The following is an 18567-nucleotide window of genomic DNA, read 5'->3' on the forward strand; positions in this document are numbered from 1 at the left end:
TTGCAAGCATAACAGGCAATGGTTTGCCTGAGTCAACCAGCAATATAGCGCACGAAATGGACAGCTGATCTTCTGCACAGCCGGCATGAAGCAGTCTTAACATCATTGAAGCCAAACGGATAGTCCAAAATTACTTCGGTACTTTTTTTTTCTTATTTGACCAGCTTTCTTGAGATTTGACCCACTGTGCAACAAGTCAATACCAAAAAAATTAGGTTTTTATTATTTCTATAATATTACAATACAATGTTGTATTGTATTATTGATTCAATTTCATAATTACAATTACGTCATAACCCTAACTTTGAATGCAATAAGCTCGGATAATAATTCTAGTGAGGGCTCGTTTTGTAAACAGAAGAAATCGTGCTTCTGTTAATAAACGGACGTGATCATTTCTAATGAAATTATTTTATCAAATATATCAAGCTATTATAAAGATATGATATAACATTATCAAAAAATAGCAGGTACACTTGCAGGTACATTTGCAGTAATTAAAATGATGCTTAATAATATGTTTTGAGAATTAAACTTTCATAATATGCAATAACTTGCATAAATGCAAATATAAATAAATGGTCAATAAGTTATTGTTAAAACAATTCTAAACAAATTCGTCATAATTAAGTGTATTTCTGAACAGTACTCTTTGAGTTTGATAACTTAAGTTTACAATGTTATAGCTTCAGAAAATCTACTTATATAGTTAAACAAGTTATCCTGCTATTTCAAAATATGCAATAACCACAAAGTGATTAGTTCCAGAGTAAGTTCCATGTAAAGTTTTGTTTTTACAACGTTCTTTGTCTTGGTCAAAAAGGCTACATGTTACCTTAAAAGAACCGGCTGCAAAATGTTAAATTTAAATAAAAAAAATCAATCTTAAATTCAGGTTTTCCAAATCTCATAAAGTTTTTACCTGAATCATTTTCCGATTCGGATTAAAGTTTTGGTAAAAGATCTTGCTTTCTAAATGCGTTTACAAAGTATAGCAGTTTCGGTTAATTCACATACAAAAGTAGAGGCGTCTAATAACTAACATCATAAATTTGAAGAAATGAAGCACAACAGGTCAATAAAAAAAAACTTTTTATTATAAGAGAGGCAAAACCAGCTATATCAGCTAAAAACATTTTTATTAATACTGGAGTTATTAAATTATTTGTTGCTAAAATATTTATTTAAGAATATCTTAACCTTTCTATTTAGATGTACAGCTTCCAACAATGTCGACCTGTACCAATAATCAAATATTACTGCTTGTTCCTTTTTTTCAAGATGTTCAGTTAGTTGTGAATGTTCAGATAATTGTTGTGAATGTATTATGTATAAAATCAAGAGACCTCAGATAAAAACTGGCTTTGATGTGTTAACTGATTTAAATTAAGTTAAAAAATATTTTAATACACATGAGTCCTATTCTAACCTAAAAAAAAAATGAAAAAAGGGGAACTAGAGGTGATTTGACCAAACAAAATGAGTTTGAGATTGTTTGAGCTAATGATTCTAATCTCAAAAATATGATCTGTAAAGGTAAAAAAAGATCGCTAAAAGTCAAGATCAAAAAGCATCTGGGAGAAAAATTGTTAACAGTCTAAGAGTTTGATAGATGATATACCCAACAGTGAACTTAAAGAAACAATTCTTAGTGAAGATTCTTCAATTGAATCTGATTTCGATCCAAGTGATTGGTATCATATGGTCTCTGAAAAACCAGATACAGTAATTCCAAAAATTCTAAATGATATTTTTGCTGGAAATGTTTCGCTTACTGCCACAGTCTGTAATATATCGCTAAATGTTTTACAGAAGGTAACAAATGCAATTCTATACCAATCTGGTGTTGATTTTAAAGAATTTTAAAGCAATCAGTCTACTGCATATAAAAAAATAAGTATAGAAAATAAAAACATGTCAATTATTAGAAAAAAGATGTTATGGTAGCCATTGAGGCATATCCAAATCCATGTATAATTCATTTTGATGGCAAGACCTTGTTTGATCTAAGAAAAAGAAAAATATTGAAGAGGTTTAGAATGACTGTTTAAGTTAACATTAATGATGAGACTTACCAACTTGGAGCACCTCCGCTAGCGTCATCCAGTGGTGAAGATCAGTTCTTAGGTGCTATGAATTTAAATGAGTATCAACTAAGGTGTTTATTTAATTGAGTATTTAATCGATTATGAACTTACGTCAAAAACTAGAGGGATATGCTTTGATACAACTCAAATACTGAAATAAATAAAGTATCAGTTTCTAGAATATCTAAGAACTGGATAAATATCTCCTCCAAATATCCTATATAAATATATATATATATATATATATATATATATATATATATATATATATATATATATATATATATATATATATATATATATATATATATATATATATATTTATATTTATATATATATATGGATTTGTTCAAACAGTTGATCCTTATTACAAACACCTTCACGATTAATTCTGCGCTTGACAATCTCCGACAGGTTCTCGATAGGGTTGAAATCCGGAGATTGAGGCGGCCAACCCATCACCAATAGGTGGTTGTCTTGAAACCACTGCTGGGCTACTTTTGCAGTGTGTTTCAGATCGTTGTCTTGCTGAAAAACCCATTTTATTGGCATATTCCATTCAGCATGAGGTAACATAACATCTTTCAGGATATTTTTATACATGAAACGGTCCATTATTTCATCATTTCGATGTATTGGACCTAGACTGTTAGCAGAAAAACACCCCCAGACCATTACATTGCCTCCACCATGCTTCACGGTCTTATGGCAGTAACGTAAATCGAGGCGTTTTCCGGCCGGTCGACGTACACAGCAAATGCCATCGCTCCCAATGATGTTGAACTTCGATTCATCACTGAACAGGACAGTTCGCCATTTCTGCACATTCCAGTCAATATGAGATGTAGCAAACAGGAGTCTTTTCTTCTGGTTTTTAAGTGAAATCAGCGGTTTCTTTGCAGGGCGTCGAGAAAACAATCCGGCTTCAACAGCACGTCGTCTGATTGTTCGGTCCGATACAGGCAGCTCTAATTGCTTTTGTATCTCGACTGATGATATCCAGGGATCCTTCTTGACGGATCTGACGATCATAGAATCCTCTCTAGAAGTGGTGGAACGCGGTCTTCCACCTTTGTTATCTGTTGCCAACTTCCCCGTAGAACGATATTTAGAACATAGTCTTGATACGGTCCATTTTTTCACGCGATATTTATCACAAATACTTTTTTGTGACATTCCACTAACATAATCGCCAATAATATTCTTACTTAGTTCCAATCCAAGACTGTCGGGAGCCATTTTTGCACTTGAAGTCATAAAAATAATAAAAATAAATAATCACGCTTCTCAAGGCTTACCGTGTACATTTACCTTGTGATGATACAATAATGCTCTGTTGAGCACAATGTCTTGGCTGGATGTGGACTGTATTGATGTAATGAAACACTTGTTGTATTTCACTTCTTGTATTGATGTTCTTCGATAAAACACTTTGATAAAACTCACTTCGATAAACTGTCTTGATAATACTGACTGATTGACTTCCATATACTGACTGAATTACATGTTGATTTACATGTCTCTTATATAGTAAAATGAACCTGTGTGAACCTGTTCTGGAAGATTCTCGATGCTTCTTTTTGATGCTTCTGGATGCTTCTGAATGTTTCTGGATATTTCTGGATGCTACTGGATGCTTCCAGATGCTTCTTCTGAAAACTTCTGGATACTTCCTTTAATTATTAAAAAACTTCCATGACGTTGACACAGACCAGACTTAAGAAAATGAAACAAACCAAAAAAGTTGCACTTGTTTTGTCCGCTGCAAATGGCACTTGTCAACGAAATTCTGCCTGTGTGCTGTCACCTGTCAGCTGATTGCTCATGTCATGGCATGCTATGACTCCAGACTCCTGAACTGTTTGCTGTGGTAGTTTAGTTCGTTTCGTTTTTAAGACATGTAAAATTAGGAACACTTTTTAGCATTGTTCGATGTTGGTTGCAAATGTTTTGTCCAATACTGTATATATACATATATATATATATATATATATATATATATATATATATATATATATATATATATATATATATATATATATATATATATATATATATATACATATACATATATATATATATATATTTTTTTTTTTTTTTTTGCCATTAAATAATATATACAGTTTCGAAGCACATAAATAAAAATAAATATTGGCGGGGCAAGAAAAAGACTAATTTAGCCTTATCAACGAGCCCTATTCTCACGCATTTACAAAAACCGTAATATTTAAATATCTATAGTTAACAAACTATTTATTAAAAATAAATAAAAATGTAAATAAAAATATAAAAGTAAAATAGAAAACAATTCGTTGTCTTTTAAAGAAAAACTTAAGGAATACAAATTTAAGGAAAGAATAACATCAAGTGAATAAGAAAAAATAAATAAGATATTATCATTTGCTTAAAACTTAAAAATATAAACTAAGATTTAAAAATAAAAGTAAATAAATTAATATACATCATAGAAATAACATAAATAAATTAGTCTACTTCATAGAAATAACGTAAATAAATTAGCAAATGTCATAGAGGTAATACCATAATTAAGATAATTAAAAAAAAATGTCGATACACTCAGTGACATAAATTTTTTATTAATTATTTTTTGTATTTGAGTTTTAATTAAAAAAAACATTTAAAATCGGATATATTAAAATCCATAAGTAAGAATGCTTGTTTTGATTCTTTTTTAAACTGCTCTATACTAGTTTTATATGTATTGAAAATTTTGGGAAACATTTTCCACAAGTAAGGTCCACGATAAAGAACTGAATATGAAGTTAATTTTGAATTATATTTTCGGACAACAAAGTTGTTACTTGAAAATTTTGTTGGATATTTATGAACTATTTTGTCAAAATAGGATTGAAATATTTTAGGAGATAATCCTATATTTGTTTTATACATGAACATTAAAACTTGGTGTAAGTTGATTTTATATATATTTAATGCTCCTGTATACGCAGAAGAGGCTCACAAGGTAGAGTTCTATTAGCTCCAAAAATTATTCTGCACGCGTGTTTTTGTTTACAGTACAATTTTTTTTAATTTTGTATGATTTGTACTTGCCCATGCAATATTGCAATAAATTAAATAACAATGAATAAAAGAGAAATATAAACTTTTTAAAGAACTACTGTTTAAAAATGGTTTAGTCCTATATATCATTGCTAAATTTTTTGATATTTCATTTTCAATACTTTTTATATGTAAACTCCAACGTAAATGTTCATCTAAGATTACGCCAAGAAAGTTTACTAAGTTTTCTATTTTAATGTTAGTGTTATTGATTATTAGATTAGGCAATTTGATGGGAATATTTTTTGATTTATTAACTTTGTGGAACAAAATAAATTTGGTTTTATCCACATTTAGAGAATGTTTATTACTTTTGAACCACTCATTAACTTTCAAAAATTGTTCGTTTGTTGTTTCAAATAGTGTATTAATGTCACTGTCGGAATAAAAAAGATTGAAGTCATCTGCAAAAAGAATATAATTTAATAGGTCTGTTGCTAAATTTAAATCATTAATATACACTAGGAACAACAGTGGTCCTAGTGTATATTAATGAACAAGTTACGGCAGTCGGAAATGTTTGTTTTTGTTCATAAACTATAAATTGTTTACTATCGGTCAAATAACTTTTGAACCAAAGTAAACTGTTATTCTTTACACCATAGTGTTCAAGGTTTTATATTAGTATATTATAATTAGGGCTGTAAATCCTGGCTCGTGTTCGTGAACGGCTCGACAAGAGCTCGTTCATGTTCGGCTCGAATGGTAAACGAGCCGGGTTTGAACAAAAAATTAGGCTCGTTTACTAAACGAGCCGAGCTTGAACATCATAGGCTCGATTAAAGCTCGAATATATATATATATATATATATATATATATATATATATATATATATATATATATATATATATATATATTTATTTATCCAATGCAATGAGAGCAAGACTTATATTTGTGAAAATTTAATTTATACTATTAGAGTCCAGTGTTTAATAGGAATTATTATGTTTGTGAGAGTTTACATTATGTTTGAACTTTGAACATTAAGTTTGAACATTGAACTATTAGTTTTAACTTTTATTTTGAACTATTAGATTTGTAGGATCTTATTTCATTATGTTGTTTATTTGCATGTTTAATAGACTGTAGGATTGTTTATGTTGTTTGTTGATTTGGACTTGCATTATTTACAGACGAGCCTTAAACGAACAATTTTATTTTACTAAACGAGCTTTAAACTAACAGGTTACAATAATTATTTCGAGTTTTAAACCAGTCGAGCTCGAGCAACATGTAAAACGAGCCGAGCCCAAACAATACTAATCCTTAACGAGCCGAGCTCGAACAAAGAATCTCATGTTCGAAACGAGCTCGAGCCGAGCCTGAACACTCTTAATATGTAAACGAGCCCAGCCGAGCCCTGGCAAGCTTGGCTCGTTCGGCTCGATTTACGGCCTAATTATAATTAACGGTATCAAAAGCTTTTGACAGATCAATGAAAACTCCTAAGGTAAAGTAGTTACTACTGAATGCACTTGATATTTGATTTACTAGTTCAATCACTGCATGCTCCGTTGAATTTTTTTTTTGAAACCAAATTGTTTTAAATACAGAATGTCGTTTTCTGATAAGTGATTAAAAAGCCTATTGTACATTATTCTCTCAAGTAATTTTGAAAAACAAGGTAAAGTAGATATTGACCTATAATTAGAGATATTTGAGTCATCTTCGGACTTAAATATCGGCGTGATTCGTGCAATTTTTAGCTTTTCAGGGACGATACCTGTTTTAAGTGAAAGATTAAATATGTGAAAAAAAGAGGGTTCTATTATATTATATACTGATTTTACAACATTAACGTTAATTTTATCAAATCCAGCACTATTTTATTTATAAGGTAAAAAAGGCTTCAACCAGATTATGTTTCTTAACAGTTGAGAAAACAAAAGTATACTTTGACACAAATAACATCAATATTTTGAAATGGTCATCTCAAAGTCCGGACTAGAATCCAATAGAAAATTAGTGGTATTTTTTGGGCAGAAAAATTGGCGACCGAGTATCTAGACGCAAAGACAACTTGAATGAAGCTATAATGAGCTCATGGAATAATATAACAACAGAAGAGACCCAAAATATGGTCAACTCAATGCCAAATTGTCTAGCTAAGGCTATCAAGGCCAAAGGAGGCCCTTCGATATTAATTTCAATAGAATCATCAATTTAACATATTTTTTGAACTGTACGATTATGTTTTTGCAGTCAACTTTATGCATCATTAGAAGAATTGTGTAAAACTCAATAGGTTTGAAAAGCAATTAACTTACTAATACAAAAATAAATTCTCAAAGCAATACTTGATAAGATATCTAAAAGAAACTTTTAAATATTTTAACGGACAACTCATTTTTTTAATGCAATCTTTAAAACTATGATTTTTTTTAAGCGTACGATTATATTTTTTTACATACTGTATATATATATATATATATATATATATATATATATATATATATATATATATATATATATATATATATATATATATATATATGACTCAATAAACTGATTTTGATTGTTAGAAACAGATGGTCTGATGATGTATGTTCTACGCAGCATGATTTTAAATCATTAATTATCTCAAATGTATAAGATATTAAACTGATTTGTAATTTATGTGCTAGGCAAAATATAAAATGAAAAGTTTTGGATTGATTTTATTATCTAGTTCATAAAACTGAATAACTTGACACCATTACTATTTCACTACAAATAGAACTCTGTTACATTCTGAATGTGACAGAAAATCAAAAGTGTCTGTCAGAAACACTAGACGATCTCACAAAAAACTATAACAATTCAATATTAAAGATAAACATGACACGTGAAAAATTTCTGAAATTTTCTGAGTTTTAAAGCCAAACTTCTTGGTTGTTTGTTCATTTATGTTCACTTAGAGAAATTGAAATATTAAAGGCTAGTTAAAATTTAATTATATGTAAAATTGGAAATATTTAATTTTATGTGTCGCATATGTTTCCCATATGTTTAGATCAAAGGTCGAAGCGTTTACAATTAGTTTTTGTATGGTTTATACAAACTTGATATAGAGTGATGGAACACAGACATCATGGAATCATCTATGCCAAATAGATGAGGTTGGGGAAGAAATAAGGTTGCAATGGTATTTTGTATAATATTAAAAAAAAAACTTTCATATAATTTTTTATTTGAATTTTTTTGTTTGTAAAGAAGGGGGTTCTTGTATTTAGCACAAAAACTGCATTTATATATTGTGTTAGGACTAAATTGTCATAAAAATATACTTTTAGTTAAATATATTATTAATAAACAGATATCTAATGTCACTAAACATTAAATTTCATTTTTCTCAAAATGAGAAAAATGTGACATCTGTGGTTTTACCCGTGTGGTCTATATATATATATATATATATATATATATATATATATATATATATATATATATATATATATATATATATATATATATATATATATATATATATATATATATATATATATATATATATATATATATATATATATATATATATATATATATATGGGCAATTCCATTTTTAACTTACGTTACACGCGCAACAACTTTATCAAATATTTGCCTATTTAAACAGTAAATTAAACCTTTAGCTATTTTTTATGAAAGCTGTTAGTCTAAAGAATAAAGCAAACTAAAAAGTTTTGAGTCTGGCCAAAAGAGGGCGAACTTATTACTAAAAATGCCACTTAACTTACGTTATATGGAAAATAAGGTAAAATAATTGCTTCAACTTTTAGGTCAGATTTCTGCGAATCAGTAAAGCGGTTTGTATTAGAAACTTTCACAAGATGTTAAGAATTCTAAACCAATTAAAAAAATATAAAAAAGTTTATCAGAGGTGACCGACTAAGGAAAATAAACTTGTTTTTTTGATACAATGTATTTACTTATGTTACATCATTTACGTTACCGAGCGATTTTTATCGTGAATTTTTATATCTATAATTGAATCGGTGAATGTTAAAAGGGCGAAAGTCCAACTATGTAAACTTTTGGGAAACTAAAAAAGACTGCATTTTCTTCCGTAGTAAGTTTTTGGTTTAATAATTTTTTTTAAGATGATATTGTTTTTCATCTTCAAAAAAAAAAATTATTGAACCATTACCAAAAATTTACTACGGAAGAAAATGCATTTTTTTTAGTTTCTCGAAAGTTTATATTAATCGGTGAATGTTAAAAGGGTGGAACCCTTTTAACATTTACCGATTCAATTAAGAGTTAGAGTTACGTAACAAAAGATTTGCAAAAGTATTGAACTTATTCATTAAGAATAGTTAACAAAGGAAATTTTCAAAACTGGTGACACTTTACCTGTGTGATTTTTCATAACATTTATGGTAGTTAGTAAATCCAGAACAGAGTTTCTGCCAGACCAAGAGCAACTTTAAAAAATTATTTTAGTATTACAACTTTGTTAATACTTATTTGAGTTGTTTAAATAAGAAAATCTTTGGTTTGTCGAAGTTTTTACTTACACTCCTTACGTTTATGCGTTTGTCTTATTTTCACAAGGTTGAATTTTTAAAATACTGCAAAGTATTTCTATTTAAACTTTTAAAATATTTTTGACGTAAAAAATGCTATCGCAGATTAGGAGGGAGAGGATATGTGATCGTTTGTGACAGGAGGTTAGGGGTTACGAATTGACAAATATAGGATGACGTGCTTTATGGATGACCCTCCTTAATTGGATTTACAAACGATTTGTTTTACTAAAACAAAAATAAAAAAGGTTTTAACTTATTTTTTTTATATTAGGAGTTTATATTTTTTATATTAGCAAATTATTCTTTTCTTTTTTTTTAATGACTAAATAAAAATATTTATATAATTCTTATTTTTTTATTTACTTATGTATATTTATATGCTAACAATAAGAATATGTAAACAAATTAAAAAACAATAATATAAATAATTTAAATTAACATTAAAAAAATAGTGAAAGATTTTTTGTATAAATTCTCCTAATATAAAATATTTGACTTTAAAACTTATAAAACCAACACGACGAAACAGAATTACTTAATGAACTAATTTATTTTGTTAACGAAAAAGCGCTAGAACTATAGTAAATGCATGTAATTTTAACTTACGTTACACAAGTTTGAAATAAAAATGTGCTTTTACAAATCATTGTTATTCAAAACTTTAAATGCAAAAACACAACATTTAATATTCTTTCGCATATAATATTAAAAAACTTCAAAGTTTTAATTTAAATTTTTTCACTAAGTTTTAGAAAAAACAAAACTTTATCATGTTTTTGTTAACTTACGTTACATGAAAATTGCAAAAGTTCTTTCGTTATTTTCTTAAAATATATATATTTTATAAAGTATAAAATCTGACCAACAACAATTTGAATATGTTAGCTCCATTTCACGCTGAATTAATTCGGATGATGCAAATAAATTCATGGTTAAAATAACATTTCTCAATGATACTTTTTTTATCATTCGGCAATGAGAAAAACCGTAACTTTCGGAAGCATAAAAATGACTTAAATTAATTTTAATACTTAAAGTATACTTTAAATAAACTTTCATGTGTCTACATCAATATTCATTTGTTAAAAGTTGACGAAAAAAAGAATATATATATATATATATATATATATATATATATATATATATATATATATATATATATATATATATATATATATAAATATATATATATATATATATATATATATATATATATATATATATATATATATAAATATATATATATATATATATATATATATATATATAAAATTTGCCCTCCCTCAAGCCCGAAATGACCAATTCTCGGTCAGGATTAGGTTTTGAAATAATCTTAACAATAGAGTTGTTGTATCTAGCGATGGTAGCTTTACAGCGGTATATGGGATTTCATACTGGTATCTGGGATTTCAGACAATCATATAAAAGAAGGGAAAAAGAGTTTTTGGTAAAAATTATTTTCTAAGTTTTGGTCGACAAAAGTAAAAATATTTAAACTTCAAGCAGTTAGAAAGGTTTAAATTTCAGATAAACGTTTTTTCCAGAAAAAATTGATTAGAAAAAATCAGTTTGTTAAGAACTATAAACAATTAGAAAATTTTTTAAAGAAGGTGATTACTTTTCAATCAAATATTCTACTTTGTCAACTGTATCTTTTGAGAGCGGAATAAGAAGAGCCCTAAGTTTTGGTTGGCACATTGAAATAGATTGTTCCAGGAACAGCAGAATATTCCCAACAAAAACATTAGTGACTTAATGGTTGAGATAAGTATAATGTGCCCTGCGGGCCCAATACTTTTGTTAGGCGTCTTAAAGATGTTGTAACGTCTTGGGACATCTTTTCCAGGCATTTGCTTTCAAATAGTTTTTTTCTCCATATAGTCAATGCAAGTTTTAGGCCTTTCAACAAAAGCAACTAAGAAAACTAATGGTTCAACTGTAACTTTAGGTCATAAATTCTAGAAATCAGAAGTTTAACTTTTTTTAGTAGAACTGTTAAAATCTACAAAAAATGGCGGAATACTTACGAAAGGTATTTTTGTCTATTCTCGAATTCTAGAAAAAAATGTACAAGCTAACTTTTTTTGTTTTCCACAAAGTATTTGAAAATAAAAACAATTTGAAGACATTACTTCCGGAATTTACCCAAACTTCTCAGACAACGGCTTTTTAACATTTAGTAAACAGAATGCTGTTTACGCATGCGCATTTTTTTTATTTACAAAATGTTGAGATTTAATTAAAACCGCAAACAAATTTTTAACCAATACATAATACGTATTGAACATAAAGTTTTTTCTGGTATCAAGAACGGTATATTATATATCATTGAAACTCACAGGCTAATTACAATATCAGTTACATTAAAACTGCAACAATAGGCTGATGTTCAAAATATTTTATTAATTAATTTAAATAAATATATTTGGCTTTTTTAATTAGTGATTGTTTTTAATATGTTCAAGTGGCATTTAATGGTAATATTTTTGGATTACAATATTGTATAAATTCCAACGTGAACTTTCTATAAATTGTTTTTTACTTACTAAAGAAATCAAATAACTGATGTATACTTAAGTAATCTGCTATCCAGCTGTTTGTTATACTTATCATTTGATACAAATAAAGTTTATTTACAAGTATTTTGTGATCGACCACATTGAACGCCGTGGAGAGGTCAGTAACTACACCTACAAGTAAACTCTCCGTTTGAAAAATAAACTTTTCGTTTATCGATTAATTGCAGTATTGCATGTTCAGTTAAAGAGTTTTTCTGAAATCTTTTTTAATTGCATATTCACTTGAAGTCCACACTTTTTTAAGTAAAATAAGCCCTTAACTTTAAAATAGGTATATTATATATGGAACATATCTTGCTCAAGAAGAAAAATTATTGATATTAATCTATATTTATATATATTTTATTTCTTGATTTAAATATAGATTTAACTTATTCTGTTTTATATATTTTATGTTTTTAAATATTCATCCCCATTTCCTCTTGATAGGTTTTACTATTTTCTCCGGAAATCTGTCCGTTTTTTATAATCTTAAGCTAACTCTAAATGTAACTAGATCTCTTTATAATGGCTCAAAGTGTTCCAATCAGTACACGTAACCTGTTCGTGTGCAAACGTTTAAAATATGGATTTTATTACTTCATTTAACTATAGATTTCATTTTTTTATGTTTTAGATATTTTAGATAATATATTAAAAATGTTAAATATTTATGTTTTAAATATTTAAAGAAGGTATGTTAAATATTGATTTATTATACACTTCTTTAAATGAACATTTACAAATTTTTATTTAAGGCAACTTTAATTCATAATAACCAATCAGAATGCTGCTATTTGTAGCTCTCTGTTTTTAATGTTGCTAGGACCAATGTTTTTGATGTTGCTAGGACCAATGTTTTTGATGTTGCTAGGACCAATGTTTTTGATGTTGCTAGGACCAATGTTTTTGATGTTGCTAGGACCAACGTTTTTGATGTTGCTAGGACCAATGATTTTGATGTTGCTAGGACCAATGTTTTGAATGTTGCTAGGACCAATGTAATGTGTTAATTCAAATTTATACTTTTTAACCAAACTGTTCTTTTTACAAATTATAAATTTTTGTCTCACTCTCGTTCCATTTTGTTTTCAGCCTCTTTGAATTTGTGCAATCTCGGTTATCTCTTATCAATCTGTTCCCCATTTCTTCTGGATTTATTAGTTAACTTCAATTAAAATCTGTAAAATTAATACAATTACTTTATAGAAAAGAATTAATATTCAGTGTTTGCTTGATTTATTAGTCGGTATAAAATTATCTATTTTTACATGAATTATAACTGGGACGAGTTGATTTGCAAAATTTTCAAAATTGTTTGTCAATTTAAAAACTATTTCATTATAATTTAATGACCCAGTTAATGAAAAAATAAACATAGCAAAAATAAATTTGTCGATATCAAATGAGATTGTTTTGAAATAAAAATGAAGAAATCAAAGATGGAATGCTTTTAGGAGGTAATACATTTTACATGGTAGCAACATTCAAAGACTAAAATTTAATGAAAATATAATGAAATAGATGAAACTAATATCTTTGCGATGACTTTATAGATATTTATAGATAAAGCAGTAAACAACATATGCTTGTAACTACTCACATTTGAGGCAAATATTTTAGGCTATTTTTGTTCTCAGTATAATGTTTAGCAAAACATAAACATACTTAAGTTTGGAGTATGCTTAATGCTTTAAAATGGCATAATCAAAAATAAAAATACAGCATGTGTCCCCAGCTGTAAAAACTGATCAGGTTAGGTTTTGGTCATTTAATTATTGCAAAAACAACTACAATATCACCTTCTCGTATAACCTTAGAATTTTTATTTTTATTTTAAAAAGATCCTTTTTTTATAATTAAAAATAAATAAATAAATAATAATTTAAATCTGCGATCTACAAATAAAGTTTTGTGATATTGAAATTAATGGTTTTAATATAAAAACATGACTTTTTACAACATAAAAAAATTTATTTTCAATAAAATTAACATTAATTAACAACTTCCAAAATTGTCATACAAAATAAAAAAAAATATAGACATATATTGTTATAGTTTACGTACAACAATCATTTTTGATAAAATTTTCAAATTTAAATTAAATTTAACGAGTATATATATATATATCTATATATATCTTTATTTAAAAACAAACACAAACAAAAATTAAAAAAATTATTGTCTATTAGTTAAAAGTTAGTTTAAAGAATTCATGTTTCAAAACATCAACCTTTTAACCGACAATAACATAGTTTAATTTTAAAAAATTCATATTTAAAATATTTAAACAACATTTTTTTAACTTTTGCAGTTCTCCAATCATCGAGATTCTTTAACCAATTTGAAAAGTTTATCGAGCAAGTTTTCTTCTGTTGCACTAATTTTATCGTCTGCTGGTAATATGTTGCCTATTTTTTTTTCCTTTACCAAACCAGTTGAACTTGCCTCTTTTTTTTCATAGTCCTTTAACAGAGCATTTAATGATTGCAACCTTTGAGAAATATCAATTTTAGACGGACTTAGTATTGGTTTTTTTGGAGTTTCGTTTTTGTTAATAATGTCAACTGTTTTTTTCCATGGAAATCCTGCAGGTGTATTTTTACTTCTTTTATAGTCATTGTAAGTATTTAACAATGATTCTAACCATGGAACACCGGGAGGTCCTCCAATAGATCGTGGTTGATTTAACTGATTTGCTGAATTGCTTTCAAAATCAGTATTAGATTTAGGAAATAAAGGATAAAACGAAGCCGCCAAATCTTTTAAATCTGATTTTCTATTATAGAGTCCAAGTAAGTCAGTATCTAACTCAAAAATATCTTGTTCTATCTTGGAAATATCTTCTTTTTTACTTTCGTGCAAAAAATGATTTTTATCCAAACAACTTGCTGCATCATTACCTATATAGTTAGTAAATAATATTTATCACAAAAATCTGAGAAAAAAAAAATACTTCAAATTAAAATTACTATTATAAAATAATATTTATGGCAAAGTTAATTTTAAATGATATGTATATGTTTGAAATTCTCTATTATATTTTTCTTTATAAACTCCCATTAAGCTCTAAAACCCTCACTAAAACCCCAGACAAAAAGATTTTCCCAACTCCCCACCCTATACCTTTTTAAACATTTTTCTAATAATAAGTCTTATAAGTCAAGTTGAAATTTAATGACGCACAAACAATGAAACTAGACGTCATATGTTTTCTGGGATTCTGAATAATGTACATTCTACTTAGCTAGTTCCTGCATACATTTATTATCAAAATACAATTACTCAATGACATGTGGACTTAATTTCGTTTTTGGTAAAACTCATTTTACCTTTTTTTTAATTTTTGCATTTTAGTAACAAAAAAAAATAAAAAATAAAAATAGCAAAAATCCAGAATACAAAATTATTGAACATGGAAAAATCTGAGTTGAACAGTAATTTGTGTTATACCACGTTTGGTTGCACAACACTGTGTCCTGTGGCATAGTACTGACAGTTGAATTTAGCTTGTGTTATACTACTCGACATCAATAATACTTTAGTTTAATGTAAAAAAAATTATTTGCTAATAATCGATAACATAAACAATCTATAGGGTAAAGCGGGACATAATGAGACGGGGTCCCAAAATTTGTTGATTTAAATATTTTTAAAAGTGCAGTTGTGTTTTAAAAAATTTAGTGTTAAGAAAAATATCACGATTTTGAAATAAAAAAAATGAAGAGCGTTACAACCATTTTATACCGAGGGTGATAACCATTTCATACCAAGAGTGACAATCATTTCATACCTTGGGACAATTACAATTTTTGAAGCCTTACTATTATAATCTTTTAGCTTTTTTTGAGCTCGCGTAGTAAAAAATAACTTTATATTGAAAATTTGTTTGTTATTTTCATCATTAAGAATTATTCTATAATTTCCATACACCCTATTTACACGTACACCCTAGTAAAGTTTTTTTAATTTTAAGTTTTAAATTTTGCAAAGCACACAATAGCTACTAAAGAAAAAAGCACACAAGAGCTACTGAAGAAGAAAGCACACAATGCTACTGAAGAAGGAAGCACACAAGAGCTACTGAAGAAGAAAGCACACAATAGCTACTGAAGAAGAAAGCACAAAAGAGCTACTGAAGAAAAAAGCACACAAGAGCTACTGAAGAAGAAAGCACGCAATGCTACTGAAGGAGGAAGCACACAAGAGCTACTGAAGAAGAAAGCACACAAGAGTTATTGAAAAAAAAAACTTTTGATGAGGCACAAAACTCGTACAAAAAACGTTAATTTATTGAATTTTGCTGAAAAAATGGAATAATAGTTGCAACGTTACTACCTAATACCTCAGATAAGTTGCAGCCACCTCATAACTCAAATAAGATGCTGCCATCTCATACCTCAGATAAGTTGCAACCATATGTGAATTATATGATTAGTGACAGTGTATTTGATTTATATAAAAACAATAGAGTTGTAGAATATATTTTATTATAGAAACAATTTATCTTCCTAGTTCTTTTTAAAATCTGGTTTGTTTATCTTAGATTAATTCTTAAAAACAATTTGTCTCATTTTGCCATACTATGTGGGGCAAAATAAGACAGCATTGGTTTGTCAATAAATGATTACTAGAAACCTAACCATTGCAGTTTTGAAATTCATACTTTTTGGGATTATAGTAGGATGTTAAGAGTTTTCAAAAAAATCTTGTTCTTTTTTCAAAACTTATTATATGGGCTGTATGTTACATGGGCCGTATTAGATAAACTAGTGCTTATGTGTCTTATTTCGTCCCTCATTACCCTAAATAACCTTTTCATTTTATTTTTAAAAAGAAAATTTAAAGTTTAATAATTAGATTCCTTTATTTAATCTGCAATTAAAAACCAATTTTTTATAGTTACATTAATTTTTAATCTTATGTTTTTCAACAAACAAACAAACAAAAAAGACAAAAAAAAATTAGAAAATTAAAAGCAGTCAAAAAAAGTAGTATGGATAAATAGAATGAGAATGAAAAATGTGAATCTTGTGTTGCTGATGATTTTTAACCTATCTTGAAGAAGTTTTTTTTTATTTCAGACAATACTTTCATGTATTATGATATTTTCATGTTTATGATTTTATCTAGCTTTTTCAGATTTTAAAATATGATAAATTAAAAATAGATAAAATAAATGGAAATTTTTAGGCAATTATTTATATAAAAAATAATGACTAAAAAATCTAAACTGTCAAACCAAGTTAAGACAATAATGATGTCTCCATACCCAGTTTAAAACCAATAAAAAAAGAAAAGTCTGAAAACATTTTAATTTCTCCTAACCATATAAGAATCGAAGATGCTGTTAAAAAAGTTGTCCAAAAAAAAATTAAACGCAACTTTGTTTTTTCCAAGAAGAAAAAAAGTAGCCATTAAAAGTCTATTCACGATGAGAATATTTTACCAGAAAATAATAAATGTTTTACGTGGTTGTGATGCCAGAAACAAATACGATCGTTTTAGGTAATACCTGTAGATTTTGGGCTCTTCAAAATTGTTTCCAAAATTGTTTTTTTTTAGTAAAAGTTTTGCAGGGGCAGTATTCTCATCTATCTGTTAAGCTTGACGGAGCTTTAGTCAAAAATTTCTTTTTAACTACATTAATAAAGAAAAATTTTTCTTATAGTTTTTTAAACATAAATGTTTTGTTTTTGTACTCGTTTTATTCAATCAAACATAAATAAAATTTTTGTCATTTCTTTACTTAGAAATACTGTAATGAAATTTCAGACAAAAGCTCCGTTAAGCTTAACAGAGAGATGTGAATACGACTACAGATGACAAAAAATCATTTCATTTTAGAAGTAAATTTTTTATATTCTGAAAAAATAATAATCTTGAAAGTGGTGTAAAACTTAAGCACGCTTGTATTTCCGAACAAAAATAAGCTTTAAATATTTTTATATTATTTTGTACATCATTTTTACCTTAATAAAAATAAGAAGAAAAAATCTTTCACAAAAAAAAATTATTCAATTTATTTAAAAAATTGATTTTATAAAAATTTACGATAAGGTTTTTTATTTCGCAAAAATAGTTGCCAATTGATGATTACGGTAAAACTCTATTACCCGTAAACCGACGACGATTGAATTGTGATGAACTAGCCTTATGTTATTAATCAGAAACGCCACCAATATTTGCATTTCTATGCGCGTTTTATTTTGAGCCTCTTTTTTTGAAATATTTTTACGGAATAAACGGATATTTACCCGACATTTTGGCTTTGATAACTTCTTTCAATAAACATTTTATTACCCGCAAAACAATAACTTTCGGGAAATAAA

The 18567-nt window shown here is 27.4% G+C and overlaps 1 protein-coding gene across 2 annotated transcripts in view; it reads right to left on the bottom strand.

Moving 5' to 3' along the window:
• Nucleotides 1-14188: 14188 nt before the first annotated feature.
• Nucleotides 14189-18567, bottom strand: part of LOC124819344 (uncharacterized) — a 56403-nt gene continuing 52024 nt past the window's right edge. For both annotated transcript variants that reach the window (XM_065818246.1, XM_065818245.1), the window contains one exon: nucleotides 14189-15138. In XM_065818246.1, the coding sequence (XP_065674318.1) occupies nucleotides 14558-15138 (581 nt within the window). In that variant the 3' untranslated portion in view covers nucleotides 14189-14557. The remainder of the gene's footprint in view (nucleotides 15139-18567) is intronic.

This window comes from Hydra vulgaris, chromosome 14, assembly GCF_038396675.1.
Source record: "Hydra vulgaris chromosome 14, alternate assembly HydraT2T_AEP".
In the NCBI taxonomy this organism is placed as follows: Eukaryota; Metazoa; Cnidaria; class Hydrozoa; order Anthoathecata; family Hydridae; genus Hydra; species Hydra vulgaris.